The sequence below is a fragment of the Dromiciops gliroides genome, chromosome 1 (genome assembly GCF_019393635.1).
Source record: "Dromiciops gliroides isolate mDroGli1 chromosome 1, mDroGli1.pri, whole genome shotgun sequence".
NCBI classification, from domain to species: Eukaryota; Metazoa; Chordata; class Mammalia; order Microbiotheria; family Microbiotheriidae; genus Dromiciops; species Dromiciops gliroides.
Genome location: NC_057861.1, coordinates 62,606,214 through 62,631,252, shown reverse-complemented (window position 1 = coordinate 62,631,252; position 25,039 = coordinate 62,606,214). Strand labels below are relative to the sequence as shown.

Below are 25,039 nucleotides of genomic sequence, written 5' to 3'. Positions count from 1 at the left end.
ATCAGTCTGAGTTAAATAACTAAAAAAGGCAGTTTGGAAGGGAGGAAACTCTGAACCTAGAGGTCTCCCATTATTTTCTGAACCCCAATATTACAGCGAGCTGCCTAATTAACTCTCCCCATACTAAATATGGCCCAAACACCTGATACAGAGAGAGAGGTCTACTTTTGAGAGGAATATATAGCCAAGACTTGACAGAGAATGTCCTAAGAACTGTTAAACTGGATGATTATGATCTTCTGGTGATTCTCATGGGCTGCTAGAGGAAATCTAAAAAGCACTGCTAATAATTATAAAGGCCTGGACAACAAAAAGAAGACCTTCATGTTTTCTTCACTGCTGTCCATTGAAAGCAAGGAATTCAGAAGAGAAAGATACATTTGGAAAGTGACAAGCAGTTAAGAAAATGGTGCCCGGGGAATGGCATTTGGTTTTCTGGATCTTGTCTTAAAATACATAGGCTTATGGCCAGGACAGATATATCTATAGGTTCACAGAAGACAAAATTCAACTCAGGAGTTAGCAAAGAAAGTCATAGCTTCAGCTGTCTATAAACAAATGCACCAAGTATGGATTAGAAGCAAGATGAAGTAGCAATCTAGCTGTAAGGAGAAAATTTTGTGATAATTACCAATAAGAACTAATTGAATAGAACCTTAGGACTATGGTAGGGTGTGATTAAAAAAAAAAAGATAGGTAAAGAAGTATGTGTGCATGAGTGAAATAGCACTATTTTACATTAAGAAGATATACTCATATGAGGAAATCAAGAAATCAGAACAGGCAAGCATGACAGAAAATATCTGGGTGAAGATGAAAACAAACAAAAGCAACACTCTCAATGGAGAATTATAGACAACCCGGACAGGAGGAAGAAATATAAATGAGGAGCTTGGGAAATGGATTACAAGTCTGTCAGAGGCATGATGTCATAGTGTTGGGGGGTTTAACTTATCTAGGTATCTGCTGAGCTCTCTTTTTCTAAACAAAAACAGAGAGGTAATAATTTCTTGATTTGCCTTTTTGCTAATTTCATCCTTCCAAATGTAGAGGAACAAACAAGGGAAAATTATATTCTGAATCTGATTCTTATCAACAGGGAAGAGTTAGTTGCTGAGGTTAGAAATGATGGGAAACTTGGAAGACAGTGACCACCCCATCTTGGAGTTTGAGAAGTATAATCCCAAGGACTAAAAAAATAGGGGAAAAGTCAGCCTAGGAAAGATAAGAAATTCTGAAGACAGAGAAACAATCACGAAGGAAAAGTTTAAGTTGAAAAGAAACAAAAATGAAACCACAGACAATTCACCATCAACTGAGATTTTAAAAGAATATGTACAGAAGATGGAAGTAAGAGGAGGTAAAAGAAGATGAATATAAAAACCATAATATGGTAATGTAAGAATAATGTCAGGAGTGTGAAAGGTAGGAATAGGTTCAGGTTCTTGAAGAAAACTAAGGAAAATGAATAGAGAAAAGAGAAGCAGCAAGGATGAGACAGGATTGCTCCTTGGACAAGACTGAGTGATAAAGGATGACAACACAGTTTCTCAATGTTTATTTTGCTTGTTTTGTTTTTTTATTTTTCCAAGGAAAATGAACTTCATACTGGAAAGTATTAAACAATAATAGCCAATAGAGAGTACTCAAGATAACTAAGTAGATAGTAAGACGGCACCAAGCTGATCTTGATGAATTTAAGCCAACAGGGCAGGAGGAACTACTTCCTCAGGTACTGAAAGAATTGGAAGATGTGACTGATGAACTACTGTGAGTAACCTCTGAAAGACTGTGGAGGATTGGGAGAGGTACTTGCAAATGTTAGGGAGGAGCACATTTTTTTGGGGGGGTTTGTTTTTTTGCAGGGCAATGAGGGTTATGTGACTTGCCCAGGGTCACACAGCTTGTAAGTATTAAGTGTCTGAGGCCATATTTGAACTCAGGTCCTCCTGAATCCAGGGCCAGTGCTTTATTCACTGCACCACCTAGCTGCCCCTCTCATGCCATTTTAATGGAAAAGACAGAGAAATGTGCACTAAATGACAGTACAAAAAGTAGACCCCAAAAGCAGAAATTAATGGCGTGATATCCTACTGTAAGGCAGGTTCTAGTGGAGTGCTACAGGGATCTGTGTTTGGCCTTCTATTGTTGAATGCTGCTATCAATGAATCAGATAAACGCAAAGTTTATTACATCTTCATTTCCCACAAAACTGGAAGGGATAGCTACTACACTGGATACTGGGGACAGGATTCTAACAGATTCTGATAGCTTAAAACATGGAAATATACATCTAATGAAACGATGTTTCCTAGGGATTTGTTAAAGTCCTATACATGGATGAAAAAAAAAAATCAGCTTCATAGATATAAGATAGGAGACTTATGGATGGATAGATCACAGAGAGAAAATGCAATGTGAATCCGCAACCAAGAAAGTTAAAGTGATCTTAGGAAAAGGAATAGGGTCTAGACTTGAGATTTTATTAATATGAGGAACTCCCGGGGGACAAAAATCCCACTACCAACATAGGTCAGCACCTTCCCTGTACCTTACAGTCTTTGAGAGTTGCCTAGCACAGTGAAAGATTAACTTACTCGCCTATGGTTGCAGAGACAGTATGTCAGAGGCAGGGCACACTTTGAAAAGTCTTCCTTCTTTCCAAGTTGGCTTTCTATCTGCCTCTCATTAAGAGATGCCTGCTATTTAGTGTGCCCTAGTCACACTAAATACAGAGTATTATATTCCATTCTAGGTACTCCATTTTAGAAAAAGACATAAATTAGCTTATATTGCAGAGGATCATTTGAAAGAATTGGGGTTATTTAGCCTGGAGAACAGATTTGGTGGGGGAAGAACATGATGGGTGTCTTGAAGTACCTAAAGGGCTAATAGTATCTGTAAGAGGTATGAAATTTGCTCTTTGTCCCCAGAGACCAGAAGTAGAAGAAATAGGTGAAAATTGACAAAAAGGGAATGCCCACATTGTATAGAACAGGAAACTGGGGCTCAAAGAGAGGAAGGAATCATGGAGCCCAAAATATAAATGTGCAAGGGCCAATAAAGGTCAACTAAATAAATTCCCTCATTTTATGGATGGGAAAATTGAAGCCCAGTTTTTCATAACTTCCCCACTTATTCCCAAACTTCTGAATCCTCATGTTCTCTAAAAATGAAGGTTCTTTGTTTGTTCTGCTTTTTAACAATCCTCCCCTTCCCTTGTCCAGTATTTCCACCTACCAGGGTGACTCAGAAATAGTCCAGTTCATTTTGTAAGTCTGTCTACTTTTGACCAACACCAGAATATTCATTCTGATTCTGAACTGTACATTCCCAATCCCCTACCTATGCATATTTAATTACAAACACTATGTAGGGGATAGAGAATACACAATACATTTATGTATACAAAGAATGCTATACCATATACTTCTAATGTGGGTGTGGGTGTGGGTGTGGGTGTGGATGAGGATAGGGGGAGAAAAAAAACTGCTTTAAATTAAACTGAATAAATTGCTGCAACCCTGGTCAAAATCAGCCACTTGCTTTCTGAAGAGACAGAAATACTTCCCTACCTCCCTTGGTCCAATATTTCATAGTAGGATCATTCAGTAAATTCACCTTATGTTTAATATCTAGCCTGACAGGGCGGCTAGGTGGCGCAGTGGATAAAGCACCGGTCCTGGATTCAGGAGGATCTGAGTTCAAATCCGGCCTCAGACACTTGACACTTACTAGCTGTGTGACCCTGGGCAAGTCACTTAACCCCCATTGCCCCGCCAAAAAAAAAAAAAATCTAGCCTGACATAAACCATAAAGGCTGAATATCCAGAGCCAAGAGGCATTCTGTCCCATAGCCAGGCAGGCCAGTGGAAATCCAAAAGAAATTACTGAAAAGATAAGCACTGTTCCACTAATACCTGTTGAAATTCTATCCACCCTTCAGGACCCCAATCTTATGCCAAGAAGCCTTCTTTGATTCCCCCAGCTGAAAATGCTCTCCTTTTCCTAAGAATGCTCGTAGTACTTTCTTCATTTCTTTTGTTTGTTAAATGTCAATTGTCTGAGGCTGGATTTGAACTCAGGTCCTCCTGAATCCAAGGCCAGTGCTTTATCCACTGCGCCATCTAGCTGCCCCTTCTTCGTTTCTTTTATATAGCACTTACACTAGATGTGTAACAGTTATCTGTATACATGACTTATCTCCCTTTCTCAATGGTGAATTTTCTGAAGGCTGGGATAGTATCTTATTTATCTTTCTACATCCTGCAGTCCTTTCACTTGATAAATGTAGAATAAGCAGTACAATCATTTATTCATTCAAAAATCCCTGGTTAAGCATCCATAATGTCCTGTTAGGCACTTATGGAAAATAATTAGTAAGTAATAATTATTATCTATGTCATACTTCTGTGGTATACAAAATCTCTTCACAAATATTCTTTGAGGCTTATGTGTGCAAGTACTATAATCCTGCTTTTACAAATGAAGAAAGTGAGGCTAAGAAAGATGAAGTGATCTATGGCAGAACCAAACCTTGTAGCTCCAAGGCCAACAATTTTCCCACCACACCACCCCCCAATAGAGAGCACTGCCTAATAGAGGACACATCCACACACCCACAGCAGCAAGTAGACAAAGGATGTAAAAGTGGTAAAAACTGAACAAATGAAGAAGACACAGAGACAGGACATTATGTACATTCAGACTACATGAAGAGGGACCCAGGTAAGCCCAGACACAGCTTTCCTTAGCTTGGTACAGCATGGCTCTTGGACAACTTAGGATGCTTGTGGGCCTGACAAGCAGAACACTCAGAGCATTCTATCCCAATATACTTTACCTTTGTTGAACGGGTTTTGCTAAAAACATTCCAGAATCTCAGAGTCTCATCTCCAGCACCTGTAACTATGGCCTCTCCATCGGGAGACATTGCCTGAGAGGAAAGGAAAACATACTGGTATCATTTGTTCTCAACAAGTACACTGCTCCTGTTAAGATGTGGGTATGAATTCCACCCAAACGAATCTCATCCTTGGGGCTAGGTACAGGCTATATACTGAGATATCCAGGGGGAATGAACTCATAACAGTGTAGCTATAATGTTTCCTTCCTATATCTTAATATTGAGACCTCACATCATAGCTCAGTCTACAATAGCTATATATCTATAACTCTTCTCCTATTATGTCTAAATCTCCTCTAGTGAAGAAATGTACAGGATCCTAGAAGCCCAGCTGTAGAGCATCTCCTCCTAAGGTCAGATGGGTTCAGTTACCTGCCTTCAAGCAGGTGAACTTCTAAATCAGGGATGAAAGATTGCAGATGAAAAATTGTTATTTCAAGTGTTGCTCAAGGCAGCAGTTGAATTCTGAAACTGTTCAATGTCAAACAAATTTGAAAGCAAAAAGAAGCATGGTCTTCCCCAATCTCCCAACCACAGCACATCCCTTCAATATCCACATGAATTATTCATACACTACAGGAGGGAGTTGAGGGGGAGAAGGCAGAATATAGAGAAGGTTGTCTGACGTCCTAGTTTAGTACTTCCCACGAAATCTATTTCATGGAATCTTGATATTACATGCACTGTGAAGAGAAGTTCTGTGAGAAAATGTTGATGGCAATATTCCCCACCTTAAACTTACTAAATAGAGGCAGCATGGCAGAGTGGGGACAGAGTGTTGGGGGTCAGAAAGATCCAAGTTCAAACCTAACCTCTGACAGCACTGGAAGCACTGGAGGAAATTCCCATACAGGGAGTTGGCAAAACCCTTTCCTCCATCAAACCAAATCCTTTGTATATTTGTGTAAAATTTGCATATATGAAATCTACCTTAAAAAAAAAACAACAAAGAGACACCACAGCACAGTGGAGAGAGAGCTGGCCTTGGAACTAGTACGCCAAGGTTTAAATCTTGCCTGTAACACTCTACAAGTTATTGAACTTCTTTCTCTAGGCAACTCTCAAAGACTATCAGTTGCAGAGAAGGACACTGCAGGGAAATCCCCACATTGAAGATATCCTAGGTCCAGTTCCTATCCCTGCCCCTATTAAAAAAAACAAACAAACCAAAAACTTATGAGAGGGAGATTTTTTTTCCCCCACTGAAAAAAGACCTTACTCAATTCTGTGTCAAGCTTTCCCTGGCTCTCATTTATCAAAAAAATAGTCTATACCCCAAGACAAGCTACAGAATCATAAAATCTTAAGAGCTGTAAAAGACCTATAAAGGTCACCTAATTCAACAAGCCTGGAACATGAAATGCCTCTTCTGCCATGTTTCATAATAGCTGATACGGAGGACCTGCCAAATATCTGTCCGTATGTGTGTTTTTTCTACCTGACCCAGCCTGGGTGTGGTGATTCAAGGGTCAGGAAAAAGGGAGCCAGAATGGGAGGAATAGGAACAGGATAAGGGCCATCCATTTTCTAAAAAGTCATATCCTTTGGTAGTCTAAGTTCTGAAGTCCAGGAACAATCTGCTTTAAACTGGTAGTTGGGATAGACTGTTATACAAGCTATCCAGCCAGTGGGCATCCTGTCTTTGTCTGTTGGGAATCCCAGAAGAGGTTGTTCATCACCACCCAAGACGGCCCATCCCATTGTTGGATGGGGAGGAAGAAAAGAAACAAGCTTTTATTTATTAAGTGCCTACTGTGTGTGCCAGCCACTGTGGTAAGTGTTTGATAAATATTATCTCACAATTTGATCCTGATAATAGCCCTTAGAAGTATGTGCTATTAGCCCCATTTTACTGTTAAGAAAACTGAGGAAGGTAGAAATTAAGTGACTTGCCCAGGTTCACAAAGCTGTGTCTGAGCACGGATTTGTTATTGGATCTTTCTGACTTCAGACCTAATGCTCTATCCACTGTGCTACCTTGCTGCCTCTAACAGTCCATCCAACTTCCCTCCCTGGTCTGAGTTCTGCCTTCTGGGGCTAAGCAAAGGGAATGTAGTCCTTCTTCTATGGGACAGCTATTCAGAAATCTAAAGACAAGCTCTTGGCTCCTGCTTGTGGAACAGCCTGCCATCTGGCCTGTCTCCCAATAGGCCTTCTCCCGTTTAAATAATCCTGCATAAAGCTGCTAAAATTACATGTCTGTGGCACAGGTCTGACCATGTTTCACATCCTTGCTCAAAAACCTTCAATAACATCTCCCTCCACCGTTACCTTTAGGATAAAACAGGGGATAGAGTGCTGGATCTGGAGTCAGGAAGATCTGAGTTCAAATTCTGCCTCAGAATATTACTTCCTGCTTACTTAAGTGACTTACCTGGACAAGTCACTTAAGTGTTGTTTCCCCTCAGTTTCCCCATCTGTTAAATGGAGATAATAATAGTACCTACCTCCCAGAGTTGTTATGAAGATCAAATGAGATATTTGCAAAGTGCTTTGAAAACCTTAAAGCGCTATATAAACGCTACCTTTATTATCATTAAACTTAAAATTCCTTTTCTGGGATTGCTTAAATTCAATTCAAGACCCTTCACAATTAGGCTTCCACTTCCTCTTCCTGGCCCTTATTTCACCTTACTTCTTTTCACATGGCCCAGTCAAATCTGTTCCCTGAATTCATGACCATGCCATCTCTACGCAATCACACAAACGACTCCCTCAACCTGCTGTGACTAGAAGGGATTCATTCCTTAAACCTGCCTTTTTGGAATCTTTACATCTTCCTTGAAGGCTCAATCAAGGTAACCCTTCCAGGGGTTAGTATCAATTTTTTCTCTCTTCAGATTTTCCTTCGGTGTCACATCTTCCATCTCCCTTGTCCTGCCCCCTTTACTCCTTACTGGTATTATCCTTATTTCTGTGCTCTCATCACCCACTCCCCTCCTTGTAAGGTCCCTGAATGGAGGAGGGACTGTTCATCATGGCCAATACCTAGCACACAGTAGGTAGACACAATGTTTTTTTCAGCAGAACTAAATCTATTTCAAGCCCCAAAGCACTTTGTGGCCAAATGAGTTCAGAAAACTCTGCTCTCCAGTGACTTACCAGATATAAAACTCGGTATGAATGCCCTGTCAGTTTGGCTACTTGTGTCAGGGAAGGGTATTTCCAGACGAGGATCTGGTTTTGTGAGTATCCATGTGTGCTCACCTGAGGGAGAAGAAACACAAGAAACTTCAAAACAAGGGCAGCAGGCCCAAGGATGATTGCTCTTCTGGGGTATGACTGACTAGCACCTAGTTCCTGGATACTTCCGAGTATGGAAGGTGTGGTTTGGGGTAGAATCTAAAGTCTACCTCTGAACTGAACACTTCAGGGAAGTTTAATAATTCACATGTATTACTACTGATTTAAAGGCAATGCACATGAATTACACTTCTTTGCTATCTTTCATAGTGCTGAACATATAAGCAAGTGGCATGCAAGATCTTTTTTTTTTTTTTTTTAGTGAGGCAGTTGGGGTTAAGTGACTTGCCCAGGATCACACAGCTAGTAAGTGTTAAGAGTCTGAGGCCGGATTTGAACTCAGGTACTCCTGACTCCAGGGCCGGTGCTCTATCCACTGTGCCACCTAGCCGCCCCTGCATGCAAGATCTTAACTCATACATTCCCTTGAGAGCAGAATGTGGAGAAAGAAAGTATGTGCTGGAACACGTACACAGGGGAAGTCCACAGACATGTTGTTCAAGGGGACAGATGTAAAGAAATGAGGAGTTAGAAAGGTATCTCAGAGGGTACCTAGGCCAACCTGTACCTTAACAAGAAAACTCCTGCAACATTCCCAACCAATGGCCAGCCAGCCTCTGCCCGTATACCTTCAGTGGTGGGAAACCCACTATCTTTGGGCTCCACTTTTGGAGAGTTCCAACTGCTTGAGAGTTATTGCTGACATCAAGGCCAAATCTCTTTGGGCAACTTCTACCCCATTACTTTTAAGTCCTGCCTCAATCTGCACCCCATCCCACCCAACACTTCACTGAAGTTCAGATTCCTGAAATTCACATGCTGAAAGAGGGTGATGACATGTGCCCAGGACGGGGGCAAGGGCAAGAGAGGTTTTTCTCTCCTCCCCACTCCTCTCCCCAACCCCACAAAATGTACCCAGCTCTTTCTGCAACCACCACCAACACACCAATAAGAAAATACGCCATGTGAGTCTCTTTGGCACACACCCTACAGGTTGCTGAACCATGTGACAACTGTTCAATAGACACTAGAAGACTGTCTGGCTCTTACTAGTTCATTGGCATGTTTGGACCAGGCCAGGTTGCACACTTGAGAACCGGTATCAATACACTGCAGAGGCTGTCCCGTGAGTGTATTCCAGAAGCGGATGCAGCGGTCAGCTGTTCCACCACCTGATGCCAATAAGCCATGCTGGTGGGGAGACCAGGCGATTGCTTTCACAGCTGCCAGATGTTCAGTGTACTGTTGGACAGGACTTAAACTGGAGTGGTTCCAGACCAGAAGCTGGGGAAATAAGAAGAGATAAAATCAACTGTCAATCTGGGTTTTCAGGACCATGAGGCTGGTCATTTCACAACAGTTAAGTAAATGATTCCTGAACCCCAACAGCTAGACCGGTCTTCGGAAGTCATCTCCTCTTTTACACAGCAAGGAATTGAGGTCCAGCAGGGGAAATGACTTGCCTAAGGTCATGAAGGAGTTATTAGTGGACTGTGACTAAACCACAGGTTCACAGAACTTGAGAGGGAGAAGGTATATTACAGATGATCCTATTTAACCATCTCATCTACAAAGGTTAGGTCACATATCCAAGTTACACACGTAGGGAGCAGAGGCCAGATTCACACCAAGGTCCTCTGACTCCAGATCCATTCAGACCATGTTATCTTCTCAAAGACTCCTAGTCCCCTCCAACAAATGCCTTACATGGTTGTATTGCCTGATTCTGTCAAAGTAGTCAGATTTCACATGTGAAAGAGACTCCAAGGAGAGGGAAACATTTAATTCAAAAGGAAAAACCATTAGTGGTGGAATTTCAGGTCTTGGTGAGAAAAGAGGATGTTGGGAAGCAGGGAAGCCAAAAATCACACCAATATCTAAAATCACCAATCAACAAGCATTTAGTTTAGCATCCAAAATGTATAGTGGCTAGGGATAAAAAGAAAAAAAATTAAGCTGGCCCTACCCTCAAGAAGCTTATATTTTATTTATAAAGGCAAATGCACATATGAAATAAATACAAGGCAACTTAGAGAGAATGGTTTTAAATGTCAAACAGAGGAGTCTGTATTTGACTGCAGAAGAAATAGGGAGCCACTAGAGCTTACTGAATAGAATAATTTAAATACCTGTGTTTTTAGTTACTACGTTAAGTCTTAAGGATGGAATGGAGAAGGGAGAGACTAGATATGCAGCAAGATGAATTAAGAGGCTACTGCAATAGCTCAGGAAAGAGGTGACGAGGGCCTGAAATAAGGGGTAGAGAGAAGGGGATGGATGTGAGAGATGCTATAGAAGTAGAATCTATATGACTTGGCATCGTCTTCCTCTTCACAGCTAACATTTATATAGCACTTACTATGTGAGAGAAAATTATTACTTCATTTGATCCTCACACCAACTCTTAGAAGTAGGTGCTATCATTATTATTCCCATTTTACAGATGAAGAAACTGATGCAATCATGGTTAAGTGACTTGCCCAGAGTCACTCAGTTTAATAAGTGCCTGAGCTGAATTGAACTTGAGTCTTCCTAATTCCAGTCCCAGAGCTCTATACATTGCACCAACTGGCTGCCTCATGTGAGATGAGGGAGGCTGAAAAGATGAGGATGACTTTTTTTTTTTGTGAGGCAACTGGGGTTAAGTGATTTGCCTAGAGTCACACAGCTAGTAAGTGTCAAGTGTCTGAGGCTGGATTTGAGATCAGGTCCTCCTGAATCCAGGGCCAGTGCTCTATCCACTGCACCACTTAGTTGCCCCTCGAAGATGACGTTTGAGATGTCAAAGCTGGATTACTTGAAAGGATGGTGGTGCCCTCAAAAGAAACTGAGACATTTGGAAAAGGGGTGAATTAGGGGAAAGAAATTAATTCTGTTTCTGACATGTGAGAACAGGAATTACTCATATTTTAGTAGTTTTAAAATTTTATTATCCCGTTTTTTTCTTTATTTTGGCCACAAGCTTTTTGAGGGTCAAGAGTTGCAATAACAGGGGGCAGCTAGGTGGCGTAGTGGATAAAGCACCAGCCCTGGATTTAGGAGGACCTGAGTTCAAATCCAGTCTCAGACCCTTGACACGTACTAGCTGTGTGACCTTGGGCAAGTCACTTAACCCTCATTGCCCCGGAAAAAAAAAAAAAAGAGTTGCAATAATAGTGATGATGAGAACGCACCTTCACCTATCACTTTAATATTGACTAAGGGCTTTCCTCAGATAACTTTTTCAACAGACAGCAAAATATTCTCATTCCCACTTTAAGGATGGGTAAACCAAGGCTCAGTGGGGTAAAGTCCCAACTATTCATGCTACCACAGGTATTACGTGCCAGAGAGAGGATTCAAGCCAAGGTCAGCTGACTCCCAATTCTGTGCTTTTCCCACTCTACCCTTACCCTACTGGGCCTGGGACAGTGACAATGGGGACAGAGGAGAAGTTCAATCACTTCTATACTGTGTACTTGAATTGTCCTTTGGGAGAGGCAGGACTTGGCCTCCCAGTGGGAGAAGGAAAACCTAAGCAGCTGATAAACTGTACCATAGCACAGCTGAGACTATTAGTAAAGCCCAGAAATCAGACTTCTGAGACTGACAGGTACTTGAGGAAGATACTGTTGTTTTTCAACCTTGCATTCCCAGCACAGAACAAGCATTTTGTAGGTTGTAGATGCTTAATACTAACTGGTTAATTGAGATGTAAAACTTGACCCCAAACAATTCCATACCTTGTTATCATTTCCACCTGATGCAAGAAGCTGGTGATCAGTGGACCACTTTAGCCCACACACCTCCTGCCGGTGCCCTTGCAGCCGCCGTTCAGTCTGCACTGGGGGGGTTCGGATATCTCTCTGGAGAATCATTCTATCTCTGCTCCCAGAAGAAAGCTGGTCTGCATTCCAGGCCAGTGCACCTAAGACAAAGAAACAATGGCCTGAGAAAGTATACAAGGCTGACTTCGGGAAGCCAAATGGAGGCAGCCTTGACAGATAAGCAACTTTTCTATGAAGTTTTCTTCTTTGGAGAAGGTCAGAAACATGCAAAGCTTTCCTTGGAAAGTGAAGTGGGATGAGCACCCCAGTCTGCAAACTGCCAGACTAAAGAAATATTAGGACTCCTAGAATTTCAGGACTATAAGGGACACTGGAGATCACCAAGTTTGTGTGCATGTCTGATGGCTGAATACTCTCTCGACATCCTCAATAATGGTATCCAGTCAAGTAGGAAACCAAAAAGTATTTGTTAAGTGACTGTTATGTGTCAAGGACTATGGTAGGCAAAGGAGATACAAATGAATGCCCTCAAGGAACTCAAAGTCTATAGCCATGGGAGACAAAATGTACTTATCTAGGCATACACAAGGCATATAGGCATACCTAAATTATGGAGAACTCACTTTAAAAAGTTTTTTTATTTCATGCCTTCTCTCCCCTCCCCACCTTCAAATGAGCATGAAGGAAAATCAAAACCTTTGTTATGGGAGAAAATAATGGGATTTGGCAGATATTCAAAGGCCTACCTGGAGATTAATCTAAACTGATTGAATTAAGTGAGAGTGACTGACTTTGCTGATTAGTCTACTTCAAGTTAATTAGATTGTAACCACACCTGGCTGGCCCTTAAGAAGGTATTGTTCTTAGAAGTTAAGGACTTTGAACTCAACTTGAGACCACCTTCAAGTCCAGTGAACCAATGGATTTGGATGACACCTACCAATCAGCTTGAAGCAGTGTGTAAGGACTGCCTCTGCTCCAGACCTATGAAAAGCTTCCACACTCAGTTTGAGGGAAGTTTGTGATTGAAGCAGGCTCATGATAGAGGACTGAGGAAGAACCTGACCAGGCTGGAACTCTAGGCTAGATAGGCCTTTTCTTTTGTTTTGTTTTTGTTTTGCAGGCAATGAGGGTTAAGTCACTTGCCCAGGGTCACACAGCTAGTAAGTGTCAAGTGTCTGAGGCTAGATTTGAACTCAGGTCCTCCTGAATCCAGGGCCAGTGCTTTATCCACTGCGTAACCTAGCTGCCCCTAGATAGGCTTTTTCTTAACTCCATGTGAATACCTGGTATGCTTCAATAAATGCTTAATGCCCAAAGACTGGTGCTAAAGCTTCTAATTTAAGGCGACCACACATTTAGATTTTAAACATCACAGTTACAAACACGTAGAGTCAAGCAAAAGAAATTTCCACATTTGCCAGGTTCAAAAAAAAAAATATGCCTCATTCTGTTCTCAAGTCTTTCTCTCCTTTATCAGAGGTGAGTAGCATATTTTATCAGGAGTCTTCTTTGACTGTGGCTAATCAGAACATGTGGCTGATCAGGATTCCTAATTTGTCCAAAAGTTTTTGTCTTTACCATATTGTTCTTCCCCTTTTTTTGGTGAGGCAATTGGGGTTAAGTGACTTGCCCAGGGTCACACAGCTAGTAAGTGTTAAGTGTCTGAGGTCGAATTTGAACTCAGGTCCTCCTGAATCCAGGGCCAGTGTTCTATCCACTGCGCCACCTAGCTGCCCCTACCATATTGTTCTGCTTGTATAACTTGTTTTCCTGGTTCTGCTCATCTCATTCTGTCAATTCATACGAGTCTTCTCAGGTTTCTGTGAAACGATCTCCTTTATCACCTCTTCACAGCACAACAGTATTTCATCATATGTGTAAGCCATACATTGTTCAGCCATTCCCCAATTTATGAGCACCCCTTCAGATCCTCATCCTTTTCTATTCCAAAAGAAAATCTCTCTCTTTCTCTGAATTTTCATATACCCTTACAGTGTGTTCTGCTTAGGACTAATCCCTCTTCCCTTCTCCCCTTTCAACCCTATTTCCCTATTGAGTAAAGTGTATTGTTGTGTCCAACTCTGTGTGTATTTTTTTTCTCTGAACAGTTTAAATGAAAGCAAGGTTCAAATGTTTGCCATTTTCTCCAGAGCGCTTCTCTTTTGTTTATGTAGATGTCTACTTGATTATGGGGGAAAAATTTTCCCTGACCTTTTCCCTTTCCCTACCTAATATATTCCTCCTTCTTCCCTTTCCATTCTTCTTGTAAGATTGATATAACACAACTTCTAGGCCTTGTCTAATTAGACTCCTTCCCTGATGATGAGAGGGTTCAGAAGAGACAGATAACTGCCCATATTAGCATATAAGCAATTTATCTGAAATTCTTGCTTTCTTCTCATGGGAGCTTTGGTGAAATAAAAAGTGAATTCCTTTATTACTTTAGGAAATTTAGCTTGGGCTCAGGTTGCTGGATATAAACATCGTTTCCAATTTATGGAGTGAAATCCCTATATAGGTATTTAAGTAATTCCTCACCCCTTCCCCCTTGCAAAGAAAGGTTTCTTCTCTGTTACCTTCGTCATTGCTGTTCCGTATTACTCAGTATTCATTCATGTTTACCTTTTAATGTTTGTATTAATTCCTATGTTTGAAAATTTTCTACACGGTTATATATTTTTTGTCTCATGGAGTTATCTTCTATATCATCCATTCTACTTCCATAGATCTCATTTCCTTTCTAATTTTTTCCCCTCTAGGACTCTCACTTCATTGACAAAAATCTTTCTGAACCTTTTTTTTTCTTTAAATAAATGCTAGTTGGGGCGGCTAGGTGGTGCAGTGGATAAAGCACCGGCCCTGGATTCAGGAGTACCTGAGTTCAAATTCGACCTCAGACACTTAACACTTACTAGCTGTGTGACCCTGGGCAAGTCACTTAACCCCAATTGCCTCACTTAAAAAAAAAAAAAGAAACAAAAAGAAACAAAAGTAGAAACAGTATGATTCAGTCTGCATTCAGAATCCACAGTTCTTTTTTCTGGATGTGGAGTTCTTTGGAATTGTCTTGGATTGTTGTATTGCTGAGAAGAGCTTAGTCTAACACAGCTGATCATCACACAATGTTGCTGTTACTGTGTACAGTGTGCTTTTGGTTCTGCTCACTTCTCTCAGGATAAATCCACTTAAGTCTTTCCAGGTTTTTCTGAAATCCTTCTGCTCCTCCTTTCTTACAGCACAATAGTATTCCATTACATTCAAATACCACAATTTGTTCAGCCATTCCCCAATTGATGAGCGTTTCCTTGATTTCCACATCTTTGCCACCACAAAGAGAGCTGCTATAAATATTTTTGTACATATGGGTCCTTTTCCCTTTTCTATGATCTCTTTGGGATACAGGCCTAGTAGTGGTATTGCTGGGTCAAATGCTATGCACAGTCCCATAGCCCTTTGGGCCTAGTTCCAAATTGCAGAACTTACATTCTAATGAGAGAAGACAGTACATTAAAGGGAGTTACAGTTTTGAAATCCAGAAGCCAGGAACAGGGCTGAAAGGGAAATAAATGAAGGCTAGCCTGGGCTACCAGCCAATTAGCTTGGAGGTATGTGTGTGGGTGTGCGTGTGGGGTGTGTGTGTGTGTGTATGTGTGTGTGTGTGTGTGTGTATGGGATGTTCCCAGTTTCAGAGGAGGCTTCTGGGAGGAAGAAGGAAGCATTGGGTCCTTTTTTTTGTTCCTGACCTTGCCATGGCAAGTTGGATGATGGGGTCTCTTAGAAATAGTTAGATTTTTACCTTTCTCTCTGATCATTAGATCCTAATGCTCTCTAATAAATACTTAAACACTTAAATACTCTTGCTAAAGCTTCTAATTTATTGGCGACCACTCATTAGATATTTTAGACAGCATAGCTAGGATTTTAGCAACTTTACACTTGTGAGCTAAATCATAGGACCATAGATGTAAGAGTCTGGGGGGACTTTAGAAGCCTTTCTAGTACAGCCTCATCATTTTATAAATATGAAAACAGGTTTAGATATCTTAAATGATTTGACCAAAGTTAACACAGATTGTAAGTGAACAATAGGTTTGAAGTTAAGTCCTTTGATTCCAAATACAGCATTCTTTCCACTTCACCACCCTTCTCAAGAAAGCGAATTCCCCAGGGGAGCCAAGATATCAAAATAGCAAAAAACAGTTCAGTGAGGAACTCTCTCCCCTGCCCCCCACAAAAAGAAAACCCCTTCTCCAAACATCTAGAAAATGCACCAGACTGAATCCTGATGTATGGAATAGCTAAGAAAAAGTGTGAATGAGTCATTTTTCTAGCCTGGGTTGGCATAGGGAGATAGAATTCTGCAGTTACTGTGAACAAGGCCTAGAGCAGAAGATACTGGCATGTGAAGCATTCCAACACCTAAGGAGAGTCTGTGAATTGCGACAAGAAGGGGTCCCACAAGAGAGAAAAGTGCAAACTGGAAGCTTTATTGTCCACTACCCAGTTCTGAGTCACAGATCCAAGGGGCTTTGACTAAAGGACCTTTTTCCTCCCCGCTACCCCCCACCCAAAGGCCCTAGGCACCATGCAGAGGGAAGAGCAAGATCAAAATCAGACAATAAAAGTGTGGCTCAGGTTCCAGGAGCAGAGTGGAGGATCATTTCCAGTCTCCATTTGAGTCTGGAGTCTGCAGAGGAAATACCAAAGTGGAAATCGCAGACCAAAGGGGAACCTATACTCTTATAACTTTGAAACAGCTGAGTTTCCTAGCTGACTGACAGTGGCTGAGTTTAGCAATAATCTACTCTTGTTCAGACCAAAATCCAGGTCAGGAGCTTATAGAGTTCAAACTAGGAGGGCAGTGTTCAATTTGTGCCTGGGATCAGACAATTATAGGAGCACTGAAAGCTTGAAAATCCCCAAGCTGAGCTATCCCCGAGATCTTAGAACAACACAGCATTCGATAATTCCAAGAAAGCAAAAGGACCAGGCCAGATTTTCCCTGCAGAAGTACACAAAGTGTAGCCCTAATAGCATCAAGTCCAAAGTCAGGAATTTGGTTGAAAGAAAGAGGAAACAACAAAAAAAGCCCTATCATAAAGAGTTATTATGGTGACAGGGATGCTAAAGACACAAACCCAGAAGAAGAAAATGACTACAAAATATCTAGCAAAGCCTCAAAGAAAAACACAGCTTGGGCACAAATTCCACTAGAATTCCTGGCAAAAATGAATCTAGCATTTATTTATTTTTTGTTTATGTTTTTGTTTTTTTTGCGGGGCAATGGGGGTTAAGTGACTTTCCCAGGGTAACACAGCTAGTAAGTATCAAGTGTCTGAGGTGGGATTTGAACTCAGGTACTCCTGAATCCAGGGCCGGTGCTTTATCCACTGCACCACCTAGCCGCCCCAACTAGCATTTATTTAAAGAAAAAAAAAGTTCAGAAAGATTTTTGTCAATGAAGTGAGAGTCCTAGAGGGGAAAAAATTAGAAAGGAAATGAGATCTATGGAAGTAGAATGGATGATATAGAAGATAACTCCATGAGACAAAAAATATATAACCATGTAGAAAATTTTCAAACATAGGAATTAATACAAACATTAAAAGGTAAGCATGAATGAATACTGAGTGATATGGAACAGCAATGAAGAAGGTAACAGAGAAGAAACCTTTCTTTGCAAGGGGGAAGGGGTGAGGAATTACCTAAATACCTATATAGGGATTTCACTCCGCCCCTCTACTTTTGTTTCTTGGGGTTTTTTCCTTTTGTTCTGATTCTTCTTTCCACAATATGACTAATTTAGAAATATGTCTAATGTGATGGTACATATATAACCTATATCAGACTGCTTTCTGTCTTGGGGAGGGAGGGAGAAAAATTTGGAACTAAAAATCTTATGAAAACAAATGTTGAAAACTATTTTTATATGTAACTGGAAAATAATAAAATACTTTTTATGGTTTAAAAAGAAAAAAGAATGTAAGCTCTGTGAATGTAGGAATAATCTTTCTTTTTGCTTATATTTGTATTTCTAGCTGTTGGCAAGTGCCTGGTACATAGTAAATGTGAAAGCAATCTTTTCATCTTCCTGACGGAGCTTTGGTGAATTAAAAAGTAAAGCCCTTTGTTTCTTCCTTCAGGAAATTTAGGCTAGGCTCATGCTGCTAGGTATTAACATGGCTTCCAATTTATGAAGTGAAATCCCAGTTAAAGTATTTAGGCAATGTCATCGTCCGTTCCCCCCCCCCCCCCCCCCCCCCCGCCGTTATCTTTGTTGCTTTTTCTTACCAACTCTGGCTGTGTGACCTTCCAGCATGGACAGTTTCTTCCCTGCAGCTGCATCCCAGATCTGTACAAAACCTTTATGTGTGCCAACTGCCACCAAGTTCCCCTAAATCAGCAAAAGACATAGACACAGAATGACCTCAGAGGGAAGGGAAAAGAAAGCAGAAAAAGGAGAGATCTCCAAAGAGATTCTCTCCAAGACTTTAATAAATACTTTTTTTAGATTAAAAAAAACAAAACAACCACCCAAAACTTTATAGGCATAGCCTAGCATCAGGAACTGAGAGTGGAAAAGTTATCTTTTCATTTTTCAGCACAAAACTTGCTCCTTTCCATCACCATGAATGCCTGTTCTGCCTTTACCTGCTTTGATCCATGAGTAGGATACTTCATGAATCTTTTGGGAGCAGAAGGAAGGAGAGAGAGGGACCACCTTTCAAAAGAGAGGGTTTTTTTTTGGGGGGGGGGACGGGACAGCAATGAGGGTTAAGTGACTTTCCCAGGATCACACAGCTAGTAAGTGTCAAGTTTTCGAGCCAAATTTGAACTCAGGTCCTTCTGAATCCAGGGCTGGTGCTTTATCCACTGCACCACCTAGTGAAATGCCAAAGCTCCTACTGACAAGCTGAGGAGAAGAAGGGCACACAGAGCTCTGCAGGAGCTAATTCTTAATTTTCACAAGTGTAAGAGGCACTAAAAATGTTCTGTTTTGTTGTCTTTGGCACACATGCAATAGTCTGTCAACCTTAACGTGGGATTTTATGTCATTACTGATAATGAGTCTTAGTAAAAGATGCCAAACAAATCCAATGAAAATTATGGGGGCAGCTAGGTGGCACAGTGGATAGAGCACCAGCCCTGGAGTCAGGAGTACTTGAGTTCAAATCTGGCCTCAGACACTTAACACTTACTAGCTGTGTGACCCTGGGCAAGTCACTTAACCCCAATTGCTTCACTAAAAAAAAAAAAAAAGATTATGAATAATTGAAATATACAAAACAAGTATTATGTTAGCAATAGGTTGACTTAGAATGTAATCTTATGATCACGTTTTAGATATTTTATGTATGAGAAAACTGAGGCCCAGAGAGGGTAAATGATTAGCCCAAGATCATACAAACAGCAAATAGCAGACCTGGGATTCAAATTCAAATCTTCTGATTTCAAGTTCAATGCTCTTTCTTTCTTTCTTTCTTTTTTTTTTGGTGGGGCATTGAGGGTTGAGTGACTTGCCCAGGGTCACACAGCTAGCTAGTGTCAAGTGTCTGAGGCTGGATTTGAACTCAGGTCCTCCTGAATCCAAGGCTGGTACTTCATCTACTGTGTCACCTAGCTGCCCCCTCAATGCTCTTTCAACATTTCTACTGACATCACAAGGTTGTTGTGGGGAAGGTAAACTGCAAAGAGATATAGGATATCCCCCCCTCTATACCACACCACTTCAGAGACTTTCTCTGTTAAAGAAGACAATTCTGATTGCTGCTCTTCAAGAAAGAACAACAACAAATTCTTTAAAATACCATACACAGAACAGATTCTGATCAGTTATTTCAGTCGTGTCCAACTTTTCATGACCCCATTTGGGGTTTTGTTGGCAAAGACGCTGGAGTAGTTTGCCATTCCCTTATCCAGCTCATTTTGCAGAAAAGGAAATTGATGCAAAGAGGGGTAAAGTGACTTGCCCAGGATCACATTAAGTGTCTGAGACCAGATTTGAACTCAGGAAGATGAGTCTTCCTAACTTCAGTCCCAGCACTCTTATCTACTGTGCCACCTAGCTATCCTATTGGGGCAAAGTAATTAATTCTTAAGTGTCTTGTTAACCCTTTTCAAGTTTTCAGTGCAGAAAGAGTATTAGTTGAGCACTGGTGAAACAGTTTTAGCACTAACTCACTCCATAGTATCCATAAGAAACACATTGTACTGACCCGTTCAGACCAGCCCACAGAAGTCACGGAATCTCCTTCCACAGACAGGTCACACAGCCTGGTTACCTGGGAAAAAAGCAAACATTAACAGTATTGAGGTATACATCTATCTACCCACGCTCCAAGGTCCAACTCAAATCTTATCTCCTTTATGTAGCTGCTTATCCCACCTCTTTCTGTTTAGCTTTCTCTCCTCCCCAGACGTACCAATGCCTCCAAGCTGGGTGATCTCCTCATGATCCCTTGCACAGCAGGATCATTTCTGCTTCCAGAGCTTTTCTAATTCTACTCCCTGCCCCAACTGGAATGTCCTTAGTCTTCTCTCCTATCCAAATCTGATCCAACTGTCAAGATTCACCTCCAATCCTATCCCCTCCATTCCTCACTGATCTGTTATCTTATCAGGATTCCTATTATATTGTCAATTTGACACAATTTAGCACACTTAATAATATCTGACATTTAAGATTTGCATAATACTTTACATATAATATTTCATTTGATCCTCAACCCTGAGAGGCAGGTATTAACAAGTGATTCTTCTTCTCATTTTACAGATGAAGGAAATGAAGCACACAGAGGTTAAATGGTGATCTCCTGGTGACACAGCCGGTGTCAGTTAAGATCTGAATCTAGGTCTCCTGACTCCAAGTCCTGTGTTCTTACTGTTCTAACATAATACAGTTCCTAGCACAGTAATGTGAACATAATAGAGATTCCATAAAAGCAGAACTAATTGATGTAGAAAGCAAGAAAGCATCATCCCCACGAACCAGACTTTATTTGTCCTCATGAACACTGAGATCAGGCCTTATGATGATTACTGAGCAGTAGGATTACTACTGTGGGAAGATGAGTTAGATGTTCAGTCAGTCCAGGAGACTGCCTTGGGTGAAGGGATTAGGGCATTGTGAAAGGCACACTTGGCAAAAAGATCCAATGGAGTCTCCAAGATTTAAAAAGATTGATATTTAAAAAATTTAAATATTTTAAATAATATGCAAATCTTAAGATTGAAAAGTTGGAATAGAAGGGGCGGTTCTGCACAAAAGGCTAGAATCTTAAAAGCCCTGAACATTCCTCACAAGTAAGAATTTAAATAGTACAGTACTGAACCTAGAACAATTAGAAGTGTGTTTTGAAACCTAAAAATGCTGTAAATATGGAAGCTATTGATTTGCTTATTATACCTTGTATCATCAGCTCTGACAGTCTGTTCTAAGATCTCTAACAGTCTAATCTAACAGCTCTACGATACTAAAAGTCTTTTCTAGCTCAAACACTTTTTGTTCTAAGGTCCTTTTCAGCATTAAAGTTCTATGTTCTAAGGTGTCTCATTTCAACTAAGTTGTGTTTTCTATAGTTTCTTCTAGTACTAATAATCTACATTTTATAAATGTTTATTTTTGCTATTATGTTCCTCTCAGTTCTAATAATTTTGAGGGACCTTTCAGCCATATGTTTTACTATATGACTTATGGTCTTGTCCAGCTGTAACAATCAACGTGCTGAAGTTTTACAGAGAGTAGAAAATCACATTCATTTATTTTTTTGAAAAAATACCTAAAGCCACTTAAGAATCTTATGTGGCTGCTTCAGGTAGAACAGAACCATCCCAGCAGGTTCTCTCTTGGCCACTGCCTCCACCCTTCCACTCTTATTCCAAAAGGCCCATCATCCATACCTGGCTTGTACACGCACTCCACAGGTAAACACAAGTGCCCAGGCCAACACTTAGGACATTGAGGGAAGACCAGTCTACTAGATTCAGGTAGAAGTCATCTTGGAGTTCAGGGGCATCAAGGACTTTGAAAGGGATTTTGGAAATTTTTCTGGTGGGTTTCCGTGGAGATCTTAATAACTTTTGACTATCAAAAAAGAAAAAAGATCACACATGTAGATATAGATATATGTGTATTTGTCTACATAGAGAAAAATTTCATATCACACATTTGCCATTAGAGATGGTACCTTTCAATGGTAAATGATCAATAAGGATTGATGAAAAAGAAAAGACCCCTTCCTTTCATTCTTTTCAGGGACACAGAGAGGCAGGTCATTAATTCAGACATTTAGTGACTACTATTAACTTCAGTTCATAGGATATAGAGTTGAAAAGGGCCATTAAAATGATTTACTCCAAATTCAGAGAAACATGAGAAAACTGGTATAAAATGATGGAGATTTAAGAAAACAGAACCAAAAGAATAATGAACATAATGACTAAAATGATGCACCTTTTAAAAAAAATTTCATCATATTTTTCTTTCTTTTTTTAATTACAGAGCAACATTCAACTGGGGAGGGGGAAATGATTGTGGTTTTAAAAAAAGGCATAAAGAGAAATTATTAATTGGGGTAAAAACCTAGTCTTAACTCCCTTTTCATTTTACATTTTGGGAAAGTACAGCTCAGAGGGAGGTGACTTGCTCAATATCACACCTGAAGTAAATGGCAGAGCTGATTCTGAATTCATAGTTCTTTGCATAAGATACTGACTTCATAATTCAATTCAGTTTATTCTAATATACTTTTATTAGGTACTCTTCAGAGCTTTATGCTGGCCACTGGGGATACAAAGTTGATTTTTCTTCACTATGATATGGAGTAAATCCCAGTTCTTAAAGTCTGGACCAACAAGACACAAACTCTACCATGTTCTAGAAGTTCCATAGATGCCATATGTAGTCTCGTTAATGTTCTGCTGTCCAATTAAGTAGGGAGAGGCCTATCATCCATCAGGGGGCTGAACATAAAGTAATAGCATGGCAACAACCCATGAAATAAAGAAAAATGCAAAATGGTCCTCATAACTCTGGGCCCCCTTTGGTTTCTGCTGTGATAGTGGTAGAAAAGCAGGAAAAGATATGGAGCACACTAAGAATCCCTTTAAAGACTGTCTGTAAATATCAATAAGCCACTGGTTTACTAAATGTGAGATCTTTTGTCCAGAGACAATGAACCCTGTCAATACTGATGGTTCTCATTCTAAGTCCACTTACAAGACATAAATGGGTTGCAGGTAGCTGACAGATTATTCAAAGGCTCTCCTGTGGCAGAGCAAGGGAAATGTAAAACATTACAATGGGGGCAGCTAGGTGGCACAGTGGATAAAGCACTGGTCCTGGATTCAGGAGGACCTGAGTTCAAATGCGACCTCAGACACTTGACACTTACTAGCTGTGTGACCTTGGGCAAGTCACTTAACTTCAACTGCCCTGAAAAAACCCCCACCAAAAAACAAACAAAAAACCCCAAAACATTACACTAATTATCTCAATCTACAAGAAAGCACCATGCTAAACTCTGGGGATACCAAGACAAAATAAAAACTGTCCCTGTCCTTAAGGAGATTACATTCAAATGGGGAAGACAACATGAACTCACAGGAGAAGGGAGTTCATTTCAGGCATGGGGGACAGTCAGGGCAAAGGTATGGAGAAAGAAGATGGGAGTGATATGGTGGAAGAACAAGAAGGTGGTCAGGGTTGGCTAGACTGGAGTGTGTGTGGAGAGGAATAATGGATAATCTGGCTGGAAAACTAGGATAGAGTTAGGCTTCAAAAAGTCTGTAGCACTCAAGATAAAACACCAGCAAAAAGAGAATCATGGAGATATGTGTGATTTATGTGTTAATATTTATTACAGAGAAAAAAGTAGGAACATTCTATAGACCTGAGGTTCTCTAAATGAAATCAACAATCAACATATACCTTTACTATTCAACCTGCAGCTCAACCCTTCTATTAGTCAGTCAATAAACATTAAATCTCTACTATGTGGCAGACACTGTGCTAGGTACTGGGGATACAATAAAGGTAAAGGACAGCCCCTACTCTCAAGGATTTCACAATCTAATGGGGGAGCAAACAACTACATAAAACAAGATATAGACAAGATAAAGGCTTCTTTCTGGTAGAAGACAAAATTTTAGCTAGGATAGGAAGGAAGCCAGGAGAAGTTGAGGAGGGCAAATATCCCAAACATGAAGAACAATCATTTAAAATGCACGCCTCCAGTTGGGAGTGTTTTGAGAAACAACGAGGCCATAGTCATGGTATAGCAGAGTAAGTATATGGTAGTGGTGGTGGTGGGGGGTGGTTAGATGTTAGAAGACTAGGAAAATAGAAGGGGGAAGGTTATGAAGGGCTTTGGATAGCAGAGGATTTCTATTTGATCTTCTCATTGGAATGGGAAGAAATTTGTGGCCCAGTGATCAACCAGTAGGCTTTATCAGGCATGAGGTGCCTGTACCAGGGTAGCAGCAGTATCAGAAGAGAAGGGAGCATATATGAGAACATCACATAAGGAAAACTGATCAATCTTGGCAAGACACTGAATGTACGTGTGTCTGTGTGTTAGAGCTGGGTAAGCAGATGTGAGAATCATCAGCATAGAGATAATTCGATCCAAAAGAGCTAATGAAATCACCAAGTGAAACAGTATGGAGGGAGAAGAGAAGGCCCAGGACAGTGCCTTAGGAAACCCTCACCACAGTCAGTGGGATACTGAGAAGGAATGTTCAAGTAGGTAGGAGAACCTGGAAAGAACAGTGTCATGAAAACCTAAAGACAATCAAAGAGGACGATCAACAGTGTCAGATGGGGCAGAGGTCAGAAAGGGTCAGGACTGTGAGAAGGCCACTAGATTTAGCAATTAAGAGACGATTAGTAACTTTAGTAAGAGCACTTTCAGTCAAATGAAGCCAGACTGCAAAGTTACGAAGAGAGTGAAAAGAAAATAAAGGCACTTACAGGAGACATACTTTTCAAGGACTTTAGCCACAGAAGAAAAGAGAGATATGGGATGACAGCTAGCAGGGACACACAGATCAAGTGAGGGTTTTAGGTTTTTTTGCAGATGGGGGAAACACGGGCATGTTTTAAGTACTAGGGGAGCAGCCA

At 40.7% G+C, this 25,039-nt stretch overlaps 1 protein-coding gene across 2 annotated transcripts in view; it reads right to left on the bottom strand.

Moving 5' to 3' along the window:
* FZR1 (fizzy and cell division cycle 20 related 1) overlaps positions 1-25,039 on the bottom strand; it is a 99,649-nt gene that overhangs the window by 6,285 nt on the left and 68,325 nt on the right. For both annotated transcript variants that reach the window (XM_043967748.1, XM_043967742.1), the window contains exons 7-13: positions 21,820-22,003; positions 20,136-20,201; positions 18,211-18,313; positions 11,872-12,056; positions 9,200-9,433; positions 8,009-8,113; positions 4,844-4,936 (exon numbers count right to left, since the gene is read on the bottom strand). In XM_043967748.1, coding sequence (XP_043823683.1) covers positions 4,844-4,936; positions 8,009-8,113; positions 9,200-9,433; positions 11,872-12,056; positions 18,211-18,313; positions 20,136-20,201; positions 21,820-22,003 — 970 coding nt within the window. The remainder of the gene's footprint in view (positions 1-4,843; positions 4,937-8,008; positions 8,114-9,199; positions 9,434-11,871; positions 12,057-18,210; positions 18,314-20,135; positions 20,202-21,819; positions 22,004-25,039) is intronic.